The 23,169-nt window shown below is 48.3% G+C and overlaps 1 protein-coding gene across 1 annotated transcript in view; it reads left to right on the top strand.

The window, feature by feature from the left end:
- crocc2 (ciliary rootlet coiled-coil, rootletin family member 2) overlaps positions 1–23,169 on the top strand; it is a 214,643-nt gene that overhangs the window by 131,203 nt on the left and 60,271 nt on the right. The window contains exons 17-18 of the mRNA XM_042322865.1: positions 16,123–16,316; positions 19,273–19,400. Of these exons, the coding sequence (XP_042178799.1) occupies positions 16,123–16,316; positions 19,273–19,400 (322 nt within the window). The remainder of the gene's footprint in view (positions 1–16,122; positions 16,317–19,272; positions 19,401–23,169) is intronic.

The raw sequence follows: 23,169 nt of genomic DNA, 5'->3' as shown, positions 1-23,169 counted from the left end.
TGTCTGGCTGGATGGCTGATACTGGCTGGCTGGCTGCTACTGCCTGGCTGGCTGGCTGGCTGCTACTGCCTGTCTGGCAGGCTGGCTGCTACTGGCTGGCTGCTACTGACTGCCTGGCTGGCTGCTACTGGCTGGCTGGCTGCTGCTGGCTGGCTGCCACTTCCTGCCTTGCTGTCTTGCTGCTACTGGCTGGCTGGCTGCTACTGCCTGGTTGGCTGGCTGCTACTGCCTGGCTGGCTAGCTGCTACTGCCTGACAGGCTGGCTGGCTGCTACTGCCTGGCTGTCTTGCTGGTTACTACTGCCTGGATGGCTGCTACTACCTGGCTGGCTGGCTGTCTTGCTGGTTGCTGCTGCCTGGCTGTCTTGCTGGTTACTACTGCCTGGCTGGCTGGCTGCCTGGCTGGCTGCTACTGCCTGGCTGGCTGGCTGCTACTGCCTGGCTGGCTGCTACTGCCTGGTTGGCTGGCTGCTACTGGCTGGCTGGCTGGCTGCTAAGCCCGGCTGGCAAGCTGCTACTGCCTGTTGGGCTGGCTGCTACTGGCTGGCTGGCTGCTACTGGCTGGCAGGCTGGCTGCTACTGGCTGGCTGCTACTGACTGCCTGGCTGGCTGCTACTGGCTGGCTGGCTGCTGCTGGCTGGCTGCCACTTCCTGCCTTTGCTGCTCTGGCTGGCTGGCTGCTACTGCCTGGTTGGCTGGCTGCTACTGGCTGGCTGGCTGGCTGCTACTGGCTGGCTGGCTGCTACTGCCTGGCTGGCTGGCTGCTACTGCCTGGCAGGCTGGCTGGCTGCTACTGCCTGGCTGCCTGGCTGTCTTGCTGGTTGCTACTGCCTGGATGGCTGCTACTACCTGGCTGGCTGGCTGTCTTGCTGGTTGCTACTGCCTGGCTGTCTTGCTGGTTACTACTGCCTGGCTGGCTGGCTGCCTGGCTGGCTGCTACTGCCTGGCTGGCTGGCTGCTACTGCCTGGCTGGCTGCTACTGCCTGGTTGGCTGGCTGCTACTGGCTGGCTGGCTGGCTGCTAATGCCTGGCTGCCTGGCTGTCTTGCTGGTTTCTACTGCCTGGCTGGCTGCTTGCCTGGCTGCTACTGCCTGGCTGGCTGGTTGCTACTGCCTGGCTGGCTGCTACTGCCTGGCTGGCTGGCTGATACTGCCTGGTTGGCTGGCTGCTACTGGCTGGCTGGCTGCTAAAGCCTGGCTGGCTGGCTGCTACACCCTGGCTGGCTGCTACAGCCTGGCTGGCTGGCTGATACTGCCTGGTTGGCTGGCTGCTACTGGCTGGCTGGCTGCTACTGGCTGGCTGCTACTGGCTGGATGGCTGCTACTGGCTGGCTGCTACTGGCTGGCTGGTTCACTGGCTGCTACTGCCTGGCTGGTTGGCTTGCTGGTTGCTACTGCCTGCCTGGCTGGATGGCTGCTACTGCCTAGTTGGCTGGCTGCTACTAACTGGCTGGCTGGCTGTTACTGGCTGGCTGGCTGGCTGCTACTGGCTGGCTGCTACTGCCTAGTTGGCTGGCTCTTACTGGTGGCTGGCTGGCTGCAACTGGCTGGCTGCTACTGGCTGGCTGGCTGGCTGCTACTGGCTGGCTGGCTGCTGCTGGCTGGCTGGCTGCTACTGCCTGGCTGGCTGCTACTGCCTGGCTCGCTGCTACAGCCTAGTGTTGGCTGCTACTGCTTGGCTGGTTTCTGCTGGCTGCTACTGGCTGGCTGGCTGCTGCTGGCTGGCTGGCTGGCTGCTACTGCCTGGCTGGCTGGCTGCTACTGCCTGGCTCGCTGCTACTGCCTAGTGTTGGCTGCTACTGCTTGGCTGGTTTCTACTGCCTGCCTTGCTGTCTTGCTGCCACTGCCTGGCTGGCTGGCTGCTACTGCCTGGCTGGCTGCTACTGCCCGGCTGGCTGGCTGCTACTGCCTGGCTGGCTGGCTGGCTGCTAATGTCTGGCTGCCTGGCTGTCTTGCTGGTTTCTACTGCCTGGCTGGCTGCTTGCCTGGCTGCTACTGCCTGGCTGGCTGGTTGCTACTGCCTGGCTGGCTGGCTGCTACTGGCTGGCTGACTGCTAAAGCCTGGCTGGTTGGCTGCTACACACCTGGCTGGTTGCTACAGCCTGGCTGGCTGGCTGATACTGCCTGGTTGGCTGCTACTGGCTGGCTGCTACTGGCTGGCTGGCTGCTACTGGCTGGCTGCTACTGGCTGGCTGGTTCGCTGGCTGCTACCGCCTGGCTGGTTGGCTTGCTGGTTGCTACTGCCTGCCTGGCTGGATGGCTGCTACTAGCTAGTTGGCTGGCTGCTACTAACTGGCTGGCTGGCTGTTACTGGCTGGCTGGCTGGCTGCTACTGGCTGGCTGCTACTGCCTAGTTGGCTGGCTGTTACTGGTGGCTGGCTGGCTGCTACTGGCTGGCTGCTACTGGCTGGCTGGCTGGCTGCTACTGGCTGGCTGGCTGCTACTGCCTGGCTGGCTGGCTGGCTGGCTGCTACTGCCTGGCTGGCTGGCTGCTACTGCCTGGCTCGCTGCTACTGCCTAGTGTTGGCTGCTACTGCTTGGCTGGCTGGCTGCTACTGCCTGGCTGGCTGCTACTGCCTGGCTGGCTGGTTGCTGGCTGCTACTGCCTGCCTGGCTGGATGGCTGCTACTGCCTAGTTGGCTGCTACTGCCTGCCTGGCTGCTACTGCCTGGTTGGCTGGCTTCTACTGCCTGGCTGGCTGCTACTGCCTGGCTGTCTTGCTGCCTGGCTTGCTACTGCCTGTCTGGCTGGATGGCTGATACTGGCTGGCTGGCTTCTACTGCCTGTCTGGCTGGCTGGCTGCTACTGCCTGTCTGGCTGGATGGCTGATACTGGCTGGCTGGCTTCTACTGCCTGTCTGGCTGGCTGGCTGGCTGCTACTGCCTGTCTGGCTGGATGGCTGATACTGGCTGGCTGGCTGCTACTGCCTGGCTGGCTGGCTGGCTGCTACTGCCTGTCTGGCAGGCTGGCTGCTACTGGCTGGCTGTTACTGACTGCCTGGCTGGCTGCTACTGGCTGGCTGGCTGGCTGGCCTACTGCTGTTTGCTGGCTGCCACTTCCTGCCTTGCTGTCTTGCTGCTACTGTCTGCCTGGCTGGCTGGCTGCTACTGCCTGTCTGGTTGGCTGGCTGCTACTGCATTGCTGCCTGGCTGCTACTGCCTGCCTGGTTCGCTGGCTGCTACTGCCTGCCTGGCTAGCTACTACTGCCTGGTTGGCTGGCTGCTACTGGCTGGCTGGCTGGCTGTTACTGGCTGGCTGGACCGCTGCTACTGGCTAGCTGCTACTTACTGCCTGGCTGGCTGCTACTGGCTGTTACTGGGTGGCTGGCTGGCTGCTACTGCCTGGCTGCTACTGCCTGGCTGGCTGGCTTGCTGGCTGCTACTGCCTGCCTGGCTGGATGGCTGCTACTGCCTAGTTGGCTGCTACTGCCTGCCTGGCTGCTACTCCCTGGTTGCCTAGCTGCTACTGGCTGGCTGGCTGGCTGGCTGGCTGCTACTGCCTGCCTGGCTGTCTTGCTGGTCGCTACTGCCTGGCTGGCTGCTACTGGCTGGCTGGCTGCTACTGCCTGGCTGGCTGGCTTGCTGGCTGTGACTGCCTGCCTGGCTGGATGGCTGTTACTGCCTAGTTGGCTGCTACTGCCTGCCTGGCTGCCTGGCTGCTACTGCCTGGTTGGCTGGCTGCGACTGCCTGGCTGGCTGGCTGCTACTGCCTGGCTGGCTGGCTGCTACTGCCTGGCTGCCTGCCTGTCTTGCTGGTTGCTACTGCCTGGCTCGCTGCTACTGCCTGGCTGCCTGGCTGTCTTGCTGGTTGCTACTGCCTGGCTGGCTGCTACTGCCTGGCTGTCTTGCTGGTTGCTACTGCCTGGCTGCCTGGCTGTCTTGCTGGTTGCTACTGCCTGGCTGGCTGCTACTGCCTGTCTGGCTGGATGGCTGATACTGACTGGCTGGCTGGAACTGCCTTCCTGGCTGGCTGGTTGCTACTGCCTACCTGGCTGGCTGGTTGCTACTGCCTACCTGGCTGGCTGGCTGCTACTGCCTGCCTGGCTGGCTGGCTGCTAGTGCCTGCCTGGCTGGCTGCTACTGGCTGGCTGCTACTGCCTGGCTGGCTGGCTGCTACTGGCTTGCTTGATGTCTTGCTGCTACTGCCTGGCTGGTTGGCTCGCTTTTACTGCCTGGCTGGCTGGCTTGCTGGCTGCTACTGTCTGGTTGGCTGACTGGTACTGCCTGCCTGGCTGGCTGGCTGCTACTGCCTGGTTTGCTGGCTGCTACTGGCTGGCTGGCTGGCTGGCTGCTACTGCCTGGCTGGCTGCTACTGCCTGGCTGGCTGGCTGTCTTGCTGGTTGCTACTGCCTGGCTGGCTGGCTGCCTGCCTGGCTCCTACTGCCTGGTTGGCTGGCTGCTACTGCCTGGCTGGCTGGCTGGCTGCTACTGCCTGGCTGGCTGCTACTGCCTGGCTGGCTGGTTGTCTTGCTGGTTGCTACTGCCTGGCTGGATGGCTGCTACTGCCTAGTTGGCTGCTACTGCCTGCCTGGCTGGCTGGCTGCTACTGCCTGGTTGGCTGGTTACTACTGCCTGGCTGGCTGGCTGCTACTGCCTGGCTGGCTGGCTGACTGGCTGCTACTGCCTGGCTGGCTGGCTGGCGGGCTGCTACTGCCTGGCTGGTTGGCTGGTTGCTACTGCCTGGCTGCCTGGCTGTCTTGCTGGTTACTACTGCCTGGCTGACTGCTACGGCCTGGCTGCCTGGCTGTCTTGCTGGTTGCTACTGCCTGGCTGGCTGCTACTTCCTGGCTGCCTGTCTGTCTTGCTGGTTGCTACTGGCTGGCTGGCTGGCTGCCTGCCTGCCTGGCTGCCTGGCTGTCTTGCTGGTTGCTACTGCCTGGCTGGCTGCTACTGCCTGGCTGTCTGGCTGTCTTGCTGGTTGCTACTGCCTGGCTGGCTGGCTGCCTGGCTGCCTGGCTGTCTTGCTGGCTGCTACTGCCTGGCTGTCTTGCTGGTTGCTACTGCCTGGCTTGCTGGGCGGAGATCAGATTATTATTTTAAGGAATCAAAGAAAATATTAATATACAAAGAAAATGTTCTATCATAGTAATTTCATGTGTTTCTACTGATATCGACCCAATGTGGAATATTTTCCATGTTTAGGCTTTGTAACGTAATTATTTCATATTATATTTCATTATCAAAACCAAAATCCAAAATATTATTATTTTTAACGAATCGATCCAAAACTGATACGACTTCAAAAATACCTAATCGCTCAGCACTACCCCCTATTCCCTGTTTAGTGCACTACTTTAGATCAGAGCCCCTGTTTCCTATATAGTGCACTACTTTCGAACAGAGCCCTATTCCCTATATTGTGCACTACTTTAGACCAGAGTCCCTATTCCCTATATAGTACACTACTTTAGACCAGAGCCCTATTCCCTATACAGTACACTACTTTAGACCAGAGCCCTATTCCCTATATAGTGCACTACTTTAGACCAGAGTCCCTATTCCCTATATAGTGCACTACTTTAGACCAGAGTCCCTATTCCCTATATAGTGCACTACTTTAGACCAGAGTCCCTATTCCCTATAGTGCACTACTTTAGACCAGAGTCCCTATTCTCTATATAGTGCACTACTTTAGACCAGAGCCCTATTCCCTATATAGTACACTACTTTAGACCAGAGCCCTATTCCCTATATAGTGCACTACTTTAGACCAGAGCCCTATTCTCTATAGTGCACTACTTTAGACCAGAGTCCCTATGGCACCCTATTCTCTATATAGTGCACTACTTTAGACCACAGTCCCTATTCCCTGTATAGTGCACTACTTTTGACCAGAACCCTATTCTCTATATAGTACACTACTTTTGACCAGAGCCCTATTCCCTATATAGTACACTACTTTAGACCAGAGCCCTATTCCCTATATAGTGCACTACTTTAGACCAGAGCCCTATTCTCTATAGTGCACTACTTTAGACCAGAGTCCCTATGGCACCCTATTCTCTATATAGTGCACTACTTTAGACCACAGTCCCTATTCCCTCTATAGTGCACTACTTTAGACCAGAGACCTATGGCACCCTATTCTCTATATAGTGCACTACTTTAGACCACAGTCCCTATTCCCTGTATAGTACACTACTTTAGACCAGAGCCCTATTCCCTATATAGTACACTACTTTAGACCAGAGCCCTATTCCCTATATAGTGCACTACTTTAGACCAGAGCCCTATTCCCTATATAGTACACTACTTTAGACCAGAGCCCTATTCCCTATATAGTACACTACTTTAGACCAGAGCACTATTCCCTATATAGTACACTACTTTAGACCAGAGCCCTATTCCCTATATAGTGCACTACTTTAGACCAGAACCTTATTCCCTATATAGTGCACTACTTTAGACCAGAACCTTATTCCCTATATAGTGCACTACTTTAGACCAGAGCCCTATTCTCTATATAGTGCACTACTTTAGACCAGAACCTTATTCCCTATATAGTGCACTACTTTAGACCAGAGCCCTATTCCCTATATAGTGCACTACTTTAGACCAGAACCTTATTCCCTATATAGTGTACTACTTTAGACCAGAGTCCCTATTCTCTATATAGTGCACTACTTTAGACCAGAGCCCTATTCCCTATATAGTACACTACTTTAGACCAGAGCCCTATTCCCTATATAGTACACTACTTTAGACCAGAGCCCTATTCCCTATATAGTGCACTACTTTAGACCAGAACCTTATTCCCTATATAGTGCACTACTTTAGACCAGAGCCCTATGGCACCCTATTCCCTATATAGTGCACTACTTTAGACTAGAGCCCTATTCCCTATATAGTGCACTACTTTAGACCAGAGCCCTATGGCACCCTATTCCCTATATAGTGCACTACTTTAGACTAGAGCCCTATTCCCTATATAGTACACTACTTTAGACCAGAGCCCTATGGCACCCTATTCCCTATATAGTGCACTACTTTAGACCAGAGTCCCTATTCCCTATATAGTGTACTACTTTAGGCCAGAGCCCTATGGCACCCTATTCCCTATATAGTGCACTACCTTTGCTCTGGTCAACAGTAGTGAACGGTTTTGTGAATTTGAGGCCTAGTATGTCAGGAAATGGTCTTTTCCACTCAGCAGGGAAAACTCTAGAATTACAGGGTAATATTATGACATCCTGCATTGTGAGAGGTTACCACGGTAACGTCCCAAATGGCACGCTTGTTCCCTAGTGCACTTCTTTTGACCAGGGTGCCATAGGGGCTCTGGTTAAAAGCAGTGCACTATGTAGGTAATATAAAGGGAATGAGGAAGAGGTATTTGGCATTACAGGCCATGATTTTTTACCCTGGAGCCTCAACATAAACTTAACTCTCTGATTGACGGGCAATATCCCCGTTTTTTGTATTTTTTTTGTTACTGCGTGATATAGGATTACCGTACGGTGAATAATAATTTAGATCTGGTGAACGTTTGACCCTCTCCTTCCCTAATCGGAAAGCCTGGTGTCGTCTATGGACAAACACAGCACACAAAAAAAGAAGAGGGTCAGGTTATTGTCATGAATCTTGTTCTGAAGGCACATATATATGCAGAGTTGTAACTAGCTGGCACAGATACAAATGTCAATCAAATCTGAATGTTAAACCTAACCTTAACCTTAACCGCAACCACACTGCTAACCTTAGATTAAGCTAACATTTTGTTTTCATTCATTTTTATGATATAGCCACATTTTGACTTTGCAGCTGGACTATCTAGCGGAAATCGCTCAGTTCTGCCTTCAGGGCAAAGATACGTGACAATAAACTTCAACCTATTAAAAAAAGGGACGGAGACGCGGTGTAAATCAGTGACGCCTCACAACACTTTAAACCAATCAAATGTGTTGCTGGGCGGAACTTAGAGGACTCAATCTGAGCTCCACGATTTACGATGGAGTTGAGTGGCTGAAAATGACCGACGTCACATACTGATTCCAGCAGAACAGTTGTGTGTATTTTGTGACGTTGGAGCTCAACTCCGCCCACAATAGTCGCCGCTCAACTCGCAAATCATTGAGTTTAATCATGTAGGCGGAGCTTAGAACGCAGCACCAATGAAACACAATTAAGCACGTCAAACCAATCGAATGCTTTGCTTGGGTGGAGCATGTGACGGTATGGCTTCATGACACTAGTTTGACCCTAAAGTGTACAAACCCAGAGAAGATGCCGTGCCATATTATCATAGAACATTGAAAACGCATCTCATACATGCTTATATATTAGTTATTATGTACATTATGTCTCTTTCCACTGACAAATTACATTTTTAAACATTTCACTGTAAGATTCTACACCTGTTGTATTCCGCTCATGTGACAAATTAAATTTGATTTGATTTTTTAATATATACAGTGTATTCGGAAAGTATTTAAACCGATTGACTTTTCCCCCATTTCGTTACATTACATTCTAAAATGTATTAAATTGCTTTTTTCCCTCTTCAATCTCCACACAATACCCCATAATGACATCAATCTTGGTTTCATCAGACCAGAGAATCTTGTTTCTCATGGTTTGAGAGTCTTTAGGTGACTTTTGGCAAACTTCAAGTGGGCTGTCATATGCCTTTTACTCTCTATCATAAAGGCCTGATTGGTGGAGTGCTACAGAGATGGTTGTCCTTCTGGAAGGTTCTCCCGTCTCCACAGAGGAACTCTAGAGCTCAGTCCGAGTGACCATCGGGTTCTTGGTCACCTCCCTGACCAAGTCCCTTCTCCCCTGATTGCTCAGTTTGGCCGGGCGGCCAGCACTCAGAAGAGTCTTGGTTGTTCCAAACTTCTCCATTTAAGAATGATGGAGGCCACTATGTTCTTGGGGACCTTCAATGCAGCTGAAATGTTTTGGTACCCTTTCCCCAGATCTGTGCCTCGACACAATCCTATCTTTGGACCTCTACGGACAATTCCTTCGACCTCATGGCTTGGTTTTTGCACTGACATGCACTGTCAACTGTGGAACCTTATATATTCAGGTGTGTGCCTTTCCAAATCATGTCCGATCAATTGAATTTACCACAGGTGGACTCCAATCAAGTTGTAGAAACATATCAAGGATCAATGGAGACAGGATAAACCTGAGCCCGATTTCTAGTCTCATAGCAAATGGTCTGAGTACTTATGCATTCACTACCCTAAGTTTGTAAAAGCCTTGGTTTCATGCATGTTAACATTAGAAGCCTACTCCCTAAGTTTGTTTTACTCACTTCTTTAGCACACTCTGCCGTGTCTGAATCCTGGCTTGAGAAAACCACCAAAAACTCTAAAATCTCCATCCCTAACTAAAACATTTTCCGCCAAGATAGAACTGCCAAAGGGGGCTGTGTTGCAATCTACTGTCTTACTATCCAGGTCTGTATCCAAACAATTCGAGCTTCTACTTCTAAAATTCACCTTTCCAGAAACAAGTCTCTCACTGTTGCCGCTTGCTATAGACCACCCTCTGCCCCCAGCTGTGCCCTCTACACCATATGTGAATTGATTGCCCCCCATCTATCTTCTGAGCCTGTGCTACTAGGTGACCTAAACTGAGACATGCTTAACACCCCGGCCATCCTACAATCTAAGCTTGATGCCCTCAATCTCACACAAATGATCAATGAACCTACCAGGTACAACCCCAAATCCGTAAACACGGGCACCCTCATAGATATCATCCTAACTAATTTGCCCTCCAAATACACCTCTGCTGTTTTCAATCAAGATCTCAGCGATCACTGCCTGCATCCGTAATGGGTCTGCGAACAAACAACCACCCCTCATCACTGTCAAACGCTCCCTAAAACACTTCTGCGATCAGGCCTTTCTAATCGACCTGGCCCGGGTATCCTGGAATGACATTGACCTCATCCCGTCAGTAGATGATGCCTGGTCATTCTTTAAAAGTGCCTTCCTCACCCTCTTAAATAAGCATGCCCCATTCAAAAAATGTAGAACTAGGAACATATATATCCCTTGGTTCACTCCAGAGCTGTCTGCCCTTGACCAGCATAAAAACATCCTGTGGCGTTCTGCATTAGCATCGAATAGCCCCAGTGATATGCAACTTTTCAGAGAAGTTAGGAACAAATATACACAGGCAGTTAGGAAAACAAAGGCTAGCTTTTTCAAACAGAAATGTGCATCCTGTAGTACAAACTCAAAAGTTCTGGGATACTGTAAAGTCCATGGAGAATAAGAGACTCCCAGCTGCCCACTGAGGCTAGGAAACACTGTCACCACCGATAAATCCACTATAATTGAGATTTTCAATAAGCATTTCTCTATGGCAGGCCATGCTTTCCACCTGGCTACCCCTACCCCGGTCAACTGCCCGGCACCCTCCACAGCAACCCGCTAAAGCCCCCACCATTTCTCCTTCACCCAAATCCAGATAGCTGATGTTCTGAAAGAGCTGCTAAACTGACCATCCTACCGATCCTTGACTTCGGCGATGTCATCTATAAAATAGCCTCCAACACTCTACTCAACAAATTGGATGCAGTCTATCACAGTGCCATCCGTTTTGTCACCAAAGCCCCATACACTACCCACCACTGCGACCTGTACGCTCTCGTTGGTTGGCCCTCGCTTCATTCTCGTCTCCAAACCCACTGGCTACAGGTCATCTACATGTCTCTGCTAGGTAAAACCCCGGCTTATCTTAGCTCACTGGTCACCATAGCGGCACCTTCTCGTCGCAAGCGCTCCAGCAGGTATATCTCACTGGTCAACCCCAAAGCCAATTCCTCCTTTGGTCGCCTTTCCTTCCAGTTCTCTGCTGCCAATGATTGGAACGAACTGCAAAAATCACTGAAGCTGGAGACTCATATCTCCCTCACATCTCCCTCACTAGCTTTAAGCACCAGCTGTCAGAGCAGCTCACAGATCACTGCAACTGTACATAGCCCATCTGTAAACAGCCCATCTATCTACCTCATCTCCATATTGTATTTATTTATTTATCTTGCTCCTTTGCACCCCAGTATCTCTACTTGTACACTCATCTTCTGCACATCTATCACTCCAGTGTTTAATTGCTATATTGTAATGGCCTATTTATTGCTTTTCTCCCTTATCTTACCTCATTTGCACATATTATATATACTTTTTATTTTTATTTCATTTAAATTTCTACTGTATTTCTACTGTACTATTGACTGTATGTTTTGTTTATTCCATGTGTAACTCTGTGTTGTTGTTTGTGTCGCACTGCTTTGCTTTATCTTGGCCAGGTCGCAGTTGCAAATGAGAACTTGTTCTCAACTTGTCTACCTGGTTAAATAAAGGGTTAGGGTTACATATATATATATATATATACCTAGTTAAATAAAGGTGAAATAAAATCAATAAAAAACACTGTCTGTGTTGGTGGACCCTTTCAGTTTGTCTGTGATGTGCCTAGAAATGTAAAACTTTCCACCTTTTACACTGCTGTCCCTTCGATGTGGACAGGGGGCTTCTCCCTCTGCTGTTTCCCGAAGCCCACGATCATCTGCTTTGTTTTGTTGACATTGAGTGAGAGTCTGTTTTCCTGACACCACACTGACCTCCTCCCTGTAGGCTGTATCGTCGGTGTTGGTAATCAAACTAAGAGGCTGAAGAAATGTAGCTTTGTCAGCCAAAACCCAGACAAACTTTTACAGATCCACAATCGAGAGCCTCCTGTCACCGCCTGGTACGGCAACTGCTCCGCCCTCAACCGCAAGGCTCTCCAGAGGGTGGTATGGTCTGCACAACGCATCACCGGGGGGGCAAACTACCTGCCCTGCAGGACACCTACAGCACCCGATGTCACAGGAAGGCCAAAAAGATCATCAAGGACAACAACCACCTGAGCCACTGCCTGTTCACCCCACTATCATCCAGAAGTCAGTACAGGTGCATCAAAGCTGGGACCGAGAGACTGAAAAACAGCTTCTGTCTCAAGGCCATCAGACTGTTAAACAGCTTCTGTCTCAAGGCCATCAGACTGTTAAACAGCTTCTGTCTCAAGGCCATCAGACTGCTAAACAGCTTCTGTCTCAAGGCCATCAGACTGTTAAACAGCTTCTGTCTCAAGGCCATCAGACTGGTAAACAGCTTCTATCTCAAGGCCATCAGACTGGTAAACAGCTTCTATCTCAAGGCCATCAGACTGGTAAACAGCTTCTATCTCAAGGCCATCAGACTGGTAAACAGCTTCTATCTCAAGGCCATCAGACTGCTAAACAACAATCACTAACTCAGAGAGGCTGTCGTCTACGTTGAGATCCAATCACTGGACACTTTTAATAAATGGATCACTAGTCACTTTATACAATGCACTCTAAATAATGCCACTTTAATAATGTTTACATATCTTACATTACTCATATCACATAATGTATTGAGACCCAATCACTGGACACTTTTAATAAATTGATCACTAGTCACTTTAAATAATGGCACTTTAAATAATGTTTACATATCCTACATTACTCATCTCACATGTATATACTGTATTTTATACCATCTACTGCATCTTGCCGATGCCGCTCGGCCGTCGCTCGTCCATATACTTATATGTCCATGTTCTCATTTAATCCTTTAGATTTGAGTGTATTAGGTCGTTGTTGGGGAATTGTTAAATTACTTGTTAGATATTACTGCACTGTTGGAACTAGAAGCACAAGCATTTCATTACACTCGCATTAACATCTGCTAACCATGTGTATGTGACCAATACAATTTGATTTGACTTGAAAAAAGTATTTCTGTTTTAATTTTTTATTAATTTGCAATAATGTCTTGAACCCTGTTTTCTCTTTGTCATTAGGAGGTATTGTGTGTTGGAAAATGTTTTTATGTAATCCATTTTAGAGTTAGGCTGTACTTTACTGAACACTTTACGAATGCACTGTTTCTGTGTCAGTTAGCAGGTCTCTGTCAGTCTGTGGTTGGTGGTTGTGATGTCTCTGTGTCAGTTAGCAGGTCAGTCTGTGGTTGGTGGTTGTGATGTCTCTGTGTCAGTTAGCAGGTCAGTCTGTGGTTGGTGGTTGTGATGTGTGTCAGTTAGCAGGTCAGTCTGTGGTTGGTGGTTGTGATGTGTGTCAGTTAGCAGGTCAGTCTGTGGTTGGTGGTTGTGATGTGTGTCAGTTAGCAGGTCAGTCTGTGGTTGGTTGTGATGTGTGTCAGTTAGCAGGTCAGTCTGTAGTTGGTGGTTGTGATGTGTGTCAGTTAGCAGGTCAGTCTGTGGTTGGTGGTTGTGATGTGTGTCAGTTAGCAGGTCAGTCTGTGGTTGTGATGTTTCTGTGTCAGTTAGCAGGTCAGTCTGTGGTTGTGATGTTTCTGTGTCAGTTAGCAGGTCTGTCTGTGGTTGTGATGTTTCTGTGTCAGTTAGCAGGTCAGTCTGTGGTTAGTGGTTGTGATGTGTGTCAGTTAGCAGGTCAGTCTGTGGTTAGTGGTTGTGATGTGTGTCAGTTAGCAGTTCAGTCTGGTTGGTGGTTGTGATGTGTGTCAGTTAGCAGGTCAGTCTGTGTTTGGTGGTTGTGATGTGTGTCAGTTAGCAGGTCAGTATGTGGTTGGTGGTTGTGATGTGTGTCAGTTAGCAGGTCAGTCTGTGGTTGGTGGTTGTGATGTGTGTCAGTTAGCAGGTCAGTCTGTGGTTGGTGGTTGTGATGTTTCTGTGTCAGTTAGCAGGTCAGTCTGTGGTTGTGATGTTTCTGTGTCAGTTAGCAGGTCAGTCTGTGGTTGGTGGTTGTGATGTCTCTGTGTCAGTTAGCAGGTCAGTCTGTGGTTGGTGATTGTGATGGTTCCGTGTCAGTTAGCAGGTCAGTCTGTGGTTGGTGGTTGTGATGTTTCTGTGTCGGTTAGCAGGTCAGTCTGTGGTTGGTGGTTGTGATGTCTCTGTGTCAGTTAGCAGGTCAGTCTGTGGTTGGTGGTTGTGATGTGTGTCAGTTAGCAGGTCAGTCTGTGGTTGGTGGTTGTGATGTGTGTCAGTTAGCAGGTCAGTCTGTGGTTAGTGGTTGTGATGTGTGTCAGTTAGCAGGTCAGTCTGTGGTTGTGATGTGTGTCAGTTAGCAGGTCAGTCTGTGGTTGTGATGTTTCTGTGTCAGTTAGCAGGTCAGTCTGTGGTTGGTGGTTTTGATGTGTGTCAGTTAGCAGGTCAGTCTGTGGTTGGTGGTTGTGATGTTCTGTGTCAGTTAGCAGGTCAGTCTGTGGTTGGTGGTTGTGATGTGTGTCAGTTAGCAGGTCAGTCTGTGGTTGGTGGTTGTGATGTTTCTGTATCAGTTAGCAGGTCAGTCTGTGGTTGGTGGTTGTGATGTGTGTCAGTTAGCAGGTCAGTCTGTGGTTGGTGGTTGTGATGTCTCTGTGTCAGTTAGCAGGTCAGTTGGTTGGTGGTTGTGATGTGTGTCAGTTAGCAGGTCAGTCTGTGGTTGGTGGTTGTGATGTCTCTGTGTCAGTTAGCAGGTCAGTCTGTGGTTGTGGTGTGATGTGTGTCAGTTAGCAGGTCAGTCTGTGGTTTGTGGTTGTGATGTCTCTGTGTCAGTTAGCAGGACAGTCTGTGGTTGTGATGTTTCTGTGTCAGTTAGCAGGTCAGTCTGTGGTTGTGATGTGTGTCAGTTAGCAGGTCAGTCTGTGGTTGTGATGTCTCTGTGTCAGTTAGCAGGTCAGTCTGTGGTTAGTTGTTGTGATGTGTGTCAGTTAGCAGGTCAGTCTGTGGTTGTGATGTTTCTGTGTCAGTTAGCAGGTCAGTCTGTGGTTGTGATGTTTCTGTGTCAGTTAGCAGGTCAGTCTGTTGTTGGTGGTTGTGATGTGTGTCAGTTAGCAGGTCAGTCTGTGGTTGGTGGTTGTGATGTGTGTCAGTTAGCAGGTCAGTCTGTGGTTGGTGGTTGTGATGTGTGTCAGTTAGCAGGTCAGTCTGTGTTTGGTGGTTGTGATGTGTGTCAGTTAGCAGGTCAGTCTGTGGTTGGTGGTTGTGATGTGTGTCAGTTAGCAGGTCAGTCTGTGGTTGGTGGTTGTGATGTGTGTCAGTTAGCAGGTCAGTCTGTGGTTGGTGGTTGTGATGTATCTGTGTCAGTTAGCAGGTCAGTCTGTAGTTGGTGGTTGTGATGTGTGTCAGTTATCAGGTCAGTCTGTGGTTGGTGGTTGTGATGTTTCTGTGTCAGTTAGCAGGTCAGTCTGTGGTTGGTGGTTGTGATGTCTCTGTGTCAGTTAGCAGGTCAGTCTGTAGTTGGTGGTTGTGATGTGTGTCAGTTATCAGGTCAGTCTGTGGTTGTGATGTCTCTGTGTCAGTTAGCAGGTCAGTCTGTGGTTGGTGGTTGTGATGTTTCTGTGTCACTTAGCAGGTCAGTCTGTGGTTGTGATGTTTCTGTGTCAGTTAGCAGGTCAGTCTGTGGTTGGTGGTTGTGATGTATCTGTGTCAGTTAGCAGGTCAGTCTGTGGTTGGTGGTTGTGATGTCTCTGTGTCAGTTAGCAGGTCAGTCTGTGGTTGGTGGTTGTGATGTATCTGTGTCAGTTAGCAGGTCAGTCTGTGGTTGGTGGTTGTGATGTTTCTGTGTCAGTTAGCAGGTCAGTCTGTGGTTGTGATGTTTCTGTGTCAGTTAGCAGGTCAGTCTGTGGTTGGTGGTTGTGATGTATCTGTGTCAGTTAGCAGGTCAGTCTGTGGTTGGTGGTTGTGAGCAGGTCAGTCTGTGGTTGGTGGTTGTGATGTCTCTGTGTCAGTTAGCAGGTCAGTCTGTGGTTGGTGGTTGTGATGTATCTGTGTCAGTTAGCAGGTCAGTCTGTGGTTAGTGGTTGTGATGTGTGATTAGTCAGTCTGTGGTTGGTGGTTGTGATGTATCTGTGTCAGTTAGCAGGTCAGTCTGTGGTTGGTGGTTGTGATGTCTCTGTGTCAGTTAGCAGGTCAGTCTGTAGTTGGTGGTTGTGATGTGTGTCAGTTATCAGGTCAGTCTGTGGTTGGTGGTTGTGATGTGCTACTAGACTGACCTGCTAACTGACACAGAAACATCACAACCACCAACCACAGACTGACCTGCTAACTGACACAGAAACATCACAACCACCAACCACAGACTGACCTGCTAACTGACACAGAGACATCACGACGTGTTCCTGTGTTTATGCCCAGGTTAATAAGCAGGTCCAGTCCTTGTCCGACCAACTGTCTTCCAGCCGTAGAGAGCTGGACAGCAAGGCTGTGGCCCTGCAGAGGGCCCATCATGACAGAGAGGATGTGGCCAAGGACAAGGCCAGTCTGGGGGTCCAGCTGACTGCCGTTGACCGCAGGGCATGGGGCCTGGAACAGGAGCTGGCGATTCTCAGGTAAGGCAGTGTGTGTTTCTGGGTGTGGGGAGGGAGGGTGGGTAAGTGAGTGGGTGGGTGGGTATGTGGGTCTGGTTCTTTCTTGTGCAGAACAGTACCATAGCGTGTGTCGTTGTGTAACAAGACGTTTCAGGTTGGGTTTTATTGACGGAGTATACCAACCGTGGTTCATTGAATTTTACTGCTTCATGTACCTATAGGGTTTCAATGGTCCTATTTTCAGAGCCCTAACCTCTTTACCACACTGTGTGTGTGTGTGTGTGTGTGTGTGTGTGTGTGTGTGTGTGTGTGTGTGTGTGTGTGTGTTATTGTAATGCAGCAGATGAAAAATGAACTTCTCTCTCTCTCTCGCTGTCTCTCTCTGTCGTTCTCGCTCTCAATTCAAATCAATTCAATTCAAGCGGCTTTATTGGCATGGGACAGACATGTTAACATTGCCAAAGCAAGTGAAGTAGATGAAATCTAATTGTGTTGCTGTCCTGGGGCTCTTTGCAGTCTGTTTGTGAACAGAGCCCAAGGATCAGCTTGCTTCAGGGACTCTTCACCAGGTTCATCTCTCTGTAGGTGATGGCTTTGTTATGGAAGGTTTGGGAATCGCTTCCTTTTAGGTGGTTGTAGAATTTAAAGTTTATTTTCTATCTTTATTATCGGCCTAATTCTGCTCTGCATGCATTATTTGCTCTGCATGTCTTCATTTGGTGTTTGTCCCATTTTGTGAGTTCTCGGTTGAATTCTTGGTCACAACCATAAAGGGCAATGTGTTCTATAACTGATTCAAGTATTTTTAGGCAAAGGTATGTATAGTTTTTTGGGCAACGGTATCTGGACCTTTTCTGGTACACCATTATTTTGGTCTTACTGAGATTCACTGTCAGGGCCCAGGTCTGTCAGAATCTGTGCAGAAGATCTAGGTGCTGCTGTAGGCCCTCCTTGGTTGGGGACAGAAGCACCAGATCATCAGCAAACAGTAGAGATTTGACTTCAGTGTGATGTAGGGTGTGGCCGGGTGCTGCAGACTGTTCTAGTGCCCGCGCCAATTCGTTGATATGTATGTTGAAGAGGGTGGGGCTTAAGCTGCATCCCTGTCTCACCCCACGACCCTGTGTGAAGAAATGTGTGTTTTTTGCCAATTTTAACTGCACACTTGTTGTTTGTGTACATGGATTTTATAATGTTGTATGTTTTACCCCCAACACCACTTTCCATCAGTTTGTATAGCAGACCCTCATGCCAAATTGAGTCGAAGGCTTTTTGAAATCAAGAAAGTATGAGAAGTCTTTGCCTTTGTTTTGGTTTGTTGGTTTGTCGAGTAGGGTGTGCAGGGTAAATACATGGTCTGTCGTACGATAATTCAGTAAAAAGCCATTTGCCACAATGCTTAGTACATTGTTTTCACTGAGGAAATGTACGAGACTGCTGTTATTGATAATGCAGAGGATTTTCCAGGTTACTGTTGACGCATATCCCACGGTAGTTATTGGGGTCAAATGTGTCTCCACTTTTGTGGATTGGGGTGATCAGTCCTTGGTTCTAAATATTGGGGAAGATGCAAGAGCCAAGGATGATTTCAAAGAGTTTTAGTATAGCCAATTGAAATTTGTTGTCTGTATATTTGATCATTTCATTAAGGATACCATCAACACCACAGGCCTTTTTGGGTTGGAGGGTTTGTATTTTGTCCTGTAGCTCATTCAAGGTAATAGGAGAATCCAGTGTGTTCTGGAATCCAGTGTGTTCTGGAATCCAGTGTGTTCTGGAATCCAGTGGGTTCTGGTAGTCTTTAATAGTTGATTCTAAGACTTGTATTTGATCATGTATATGTTTTTGCTCTTTGTTATAGAGCCAAAACGATTGGAGAAGTGGCTTACCCATACATCTCCATTTTGGATAGATAACTCTTTTTTTTAGGTGTTTTCCATTTTTCACAGAAGTGGTTAGTCTATGGATTCTTCAATTACATTGGGCTGATTTCTGACATGCTGTTCCTTCTTTTTCCGTAGTGTATTTCGGTATTGTTTTAGTGATTCACCATAGTGAAAGCGTAGACTCAGGTTTTCTGGGTCTTTATGTTTTTGGTTGGACAGGTTTCACCAATTTCTTTCTTAGGTTTTTGCATTCTTCATCAAACCATTTGTCATTGTTGTTAATTTTAAGTTTTCTGTTCGACATTTATAGATTTGATAGGGTAGCTGAGAGGTCAAATATACAGTTAAGATTTTCTACTGTGATTTTGCTGTGATCTGATAGGGGTGTCAGTGGTCTGACTGTGAACGCTCTGAGAGACTCTGGGTTGAGGTCAGTGATAAAGTAGTCTACAGTACTACTGCCAAGAGATGAGCTATAGGTGTACCTACCAGAGGAGTCCCCTCGAAGCCTACCATTAACTATGTACATACCCAGCGTGCGACAGAGCTGCAGGAGTTGTGACCTGTTTTTGTTGGTTATGTTGTCGTAGTTGTGTCTAGGGGGGCATATGGGGGAGGGGATGCTGACACCTCCAGGTAGGTGTTTGTCCCCCTGTGTGCTGAGGGTGTCAGGTTCGTGTCCAGTTCTGGCATTTAGGTCGCCACAGACTAGTACTGGGCCTGGAAATGATAGATTTACCCCTCCAGGATGGAGAAGCTGTCTTCGTTAAAGTGGGGGATATAGGTAGCACACAGGAGGACATTTTTCTCTGTTAAGATCATTTCCTTTTGAATTTCTAGTCAGATGTAAAATGTTCCTGTTTTGATTAATTTAATAGAGTGGGTTAAGTCTGCACTTTATCAAATTAGCATACCCCCTGAGTCCCTTCCCTGTTTCACACCTGGTAGTTTGATGAATGGGGCTACCAGCTCTCTCTCTCTCTGTCATTCTCTCTCTCTCTGTCGTTCTCTCTCTCTCTCTCTCTCTCTGTCGTTCTCTCTCTCTCTTATTCAATAAATGCTAAATTCTCTCTGTATGTGCTGTTTGTCAGAGCGGAGAAGGAGTCTCTAGAGACGTGTGTCTTTGAGGGCCAGGAGCTAGTGTCCTCTCTGGAGGGGGAGAGAAACCGACTGGAGGTGGAGCGAAGCACCCTAACGATGGCTGACGAGGACCTGACGCGTGAGTACAAACACACCCATGTGCTGTCCTGCTGTCCTCCTGCTGTTCACTTGCTGTCCTCCTACTGTCCTCCTGCTGTCCTCCTGCTGTTCACCTGCTGTCCTCCTGCTGTCCTCCTGCTGTTCACCTGCTGTCGTCTGTGCCCCAATCCCCCCCTCACCTCGTTCTCTCTCCTCTATATCTTTCTCTCTGTCTCTCCTCTCCACCATCTCTCCTTCTCTCTCTTTGCCTCACCTCTCCGCTCCTCTCTCTCTCTACCCCCCTCCATGTCTCTCTGGCTCTCTCTCCTCTCCCTCTATCAATTCAATTCAAGGGGCTTTATTAACATGGGAAACATGTGTTAACATTGCCAAAGCAAGTGAAATAGATAATAAACAAAAGTGAAATAAACAATACAAATTAACAGTAAACATTGCACTCACAGAAGTTCCAAGAGAATAAAGACATTACAAATGTCATATTATATATATATACAGTGTTGTAACGATGTACAAATAGTTAAAGTACAAAAGGGAAAATCAATAAACATAAATCTGGGTTGTATTTACAATGGTGTTTGTTCTTCACTGGTTGCCATTTTCTTGTGGCAACAGGTCACACATCTTGCTGCTGTGATGTCACACTGTGATGTCACCCTGTAGATATGGGAGTTTATCAAAATCGTGTTTGTTTTCGAATTCTTTGTGGATCTGTGTAATCTGAGGGAAATATATGTCTCTAATATGGTCATACATTTGGCAGGAGGTTAGGAAGTGCAGCTCAGTTTCCACCTCATTTTGTGGGCAGTGAGCACATAGTCTGTCTTCTCTTGAGAGCCAGGTCTGCCTACGGCGGCCTTTCTCAATTGCAAGGCTATGCTCACTGAGTCTGTACATAGTCAAAGCTTTCCTTAAGTTTGGGTCAGTCACAGTGGTCAGGTATTCTACCACTGTGTACTCTCTGTTTAGGGCCGAGTAGCATTCTAGTTTTTGTTAATTCTTTCCAATGTGTCAAGTAATTATTTTTTTGTTTTCTCATGATTTGGTTGGGTCTAATTGTGCTGCTGTCCTGGGGCTCTGTGGGGTGTGTTTGTGTTTGTGAACAGAGCCCCAGGACCAGCTTGCTTAAGGGACTCTTCTCCAGGTTCATCTCTCTGTAGGTGATGGCTTTGTTATGGAAGGTTTGGGAATCGCTTCCTTTTAGGTGGTTGTAGAATTTAACGTCTCTTTTCTGGATTTTGATAATTAGTGGGTATCGGCCTAGTTCTGTTCTGCATGCATTATTTGGTGTTTTACGTTATACACAGAGGATATTTTTGCAGGATATTGCATGCAGAGTCTCAATTTGGTGTTTGTCCCATTTTGTGAATTCTTGGTTGGTGAGCGGACCCCAGACCTCACAACCATAAAGGGCAATGGGTTCTGTAACTGATTCAAGTATTTTTAGCCAGATCCTAATTGATATGTTGAATTTTATGTTCCTTTTGATGGCATAGAAGGCTCTTCTTGCCTTGTCTCTCAAATCGTTCACAGCTTTGTGGAAGTTACCTGTGGCGCTGATGTTTAGGCCGAGGTAGGTATAGTTTTTTGTGTGCTCTAGGGCAACGGTGTCTAGATGGAATTTGTTTTTGTGGTCTTGGCGACTGGACCTTTTTTGGAACGCCATTATTTTTGTCTTACTGAGATTTACTGTCAGGGCCCAGGTCTGGCAGAATCTGTGCAGAAGATCTAGGTGCTGCTGTAGGCCCTCCTTGGTTGGGGACAGAAGCACCAGATGGTCAGCAAACAGTAGACATTTGACTTCAGATTATACCTACCGGAGTTACACAGTACTGTTGAAACTCACATCTCACATCTTCAATTGATCCATATTAGGTTATAAGCTTAACGTGCAGAAAACCCAGGCTTTTAACGAGAGCAGAAATCAGTAAAGCAGATATCAGAGCACAAGTCAGAATATGGGGCCTTGCAACAGTAGACGGGCCAGGATGTACATGGACATTTCCTGATATCATCAGCAGTAATACAATCAGGGCACGGCAAAGGACAGGGAGAGCTCTGCAATTGAGGGACAAACATAAATTAATCACTAATCGCATGACATAAATAATAATCTGAAATTACTGTATAAAAGCAACAAAACAACTATGGCTTCACAATACAATCAGGGCACGGCAAAGGACAGGGAGAGCTATTTTTTTTATGAATTCAAAGCCCGCGAGAGGTGGTTAGAATAGGATGTGAGGCCAAGAGTCTGTGTAACCAATAGAGAGTCAGTCATGAGTGTGGGAACAAACAGACGGTTGGGTAGACGAGCAAGTTCATTGTCAACAAAACAAAGCATGCAGGAGTAATGAGGCAAATAGCATAAAGTACAATAAAAATATATATAATGACTTGGGGCTATCTGTTGTAAGTTCCAAGAGTCACTCGCCCCAACAGTAACTTCCGGTGCCGACAGAGATGGCCGCCTCGCTTCGCGTTCCTAGGAAACTATGCAGGTTTTTGTTTTTTACGTGTTATTTCTTACATTAGTACCCCAGGTCATCTTAGGTTTCATTACATACAGTCGAGAAGAACTACTGAATATAAGATCAGCGTCAACTCACCATCAGTACGACCAAGAATATGTTTTTCGCGACGCGGATCCTGTGTTCTGCCTTACAAACAGGACAACGGAGTGGATTCCATGCAGCGACCCAAAAGACGACTCCGAAAAAGAGGGAAACGAGGCGGTCTTCTGGTCAGACTCCGGAGACGGGCACACCGTGCACCACTCCCTAGCATTCTTCTTGCCAATGTCCAGTCTCTTGACAACAAGGTTGATGAAATCCGAGCAAGGGTAGCATTCCAGAGGGACATCAGAGACTGTAACGTTCTTTGTTTCACGGAAACATGGCTCACTGGAACGACGCTATCCGAAGCGGTGCAGCCAGCGGGTTTCTCCACGCATCGCGCCGACAGAAACAAACATCTTTCTGGTAAGAAGAGGGGCGGGGGCGTATGCCTTATGGCCAACGTTACATGGTGTGATGAAAGAAACATACAGGAACTCAAATCCCTCTGTTCACCTGATTTAGAATTCCTCACAATCAAATGTAGACCGCATTATCTACCAAGAGAATTCTCTTCGATTATAATCACAGCCGTATATATCCCCCCAAGCAGACACATCGATGGCTCTGAACGAACTTTGCATTCATTGTAGCTGGGGATTTTAACAAGGCTAATCTGAAAACAAGACTCCCTAAATTTTATCAGCATATCGATTGCGCAACCAGGGGTGGAAAGACCTTGGATCATTGTTACTCTAACTTCCGCGACGCATATAAGGCCCTGCCCCGTCCCCCTTTTGGAAAAGCTGACCACGACTCCATTTTGTTGATCCCTGCCTACAGACAGAAACTAAAACAAGAAGCTCCCACGCTGAGGTCTGTCCAACGCTGGTCTGACCAAGCTGACTCCACACTCCAAGACTGCTTCCATCACGTGGACTGGGAGATGTTTCGTATTGCGTCAGACAACAACATTGACGAATACGCTGATTCGGTGTGCGAGTTCATTAGAACGTGCATTGAAGATGTCGTTCCCATAGCAACGATTAAAACATTCCCTAACCAGAAACCGTGGATTGATGGCAGCATTCGTGTGAAACTGAAAGCGCGAACCACTGCTTTTAATCAGGGCAAGGTGTCTGGTGACATGACTGAATACAAACAGTGCAGCTATTCCCTCCGCAAGGCTATTAAACAAGCTAAGCGTCAGTACAGAGACAAAGTAGAATCTCAATT

The sequence above is a fragment of the Oncorhynchus tshawytscha genome, linkage group LG06 (genome assembly GCF_018296145.1).
Source record: "Oncorhynchus tshawytscha isolate Ot180627B linkage group LG06, Otsh_v2.0, whole genome shotgun sequence".
Taxonomy (NCBI): Eukaryota; Metazoa; Chordata; class Actinopteri; order Salmoniformes; family Salmonidae; genus Oncorhynchus; species Oncorhynchus tshawytscha.
The sequence above is the reverse complement of the archived record's forward strand: the minus strand, read 5'-3'. Positions and strand labels throughout refer to the sequence as shown.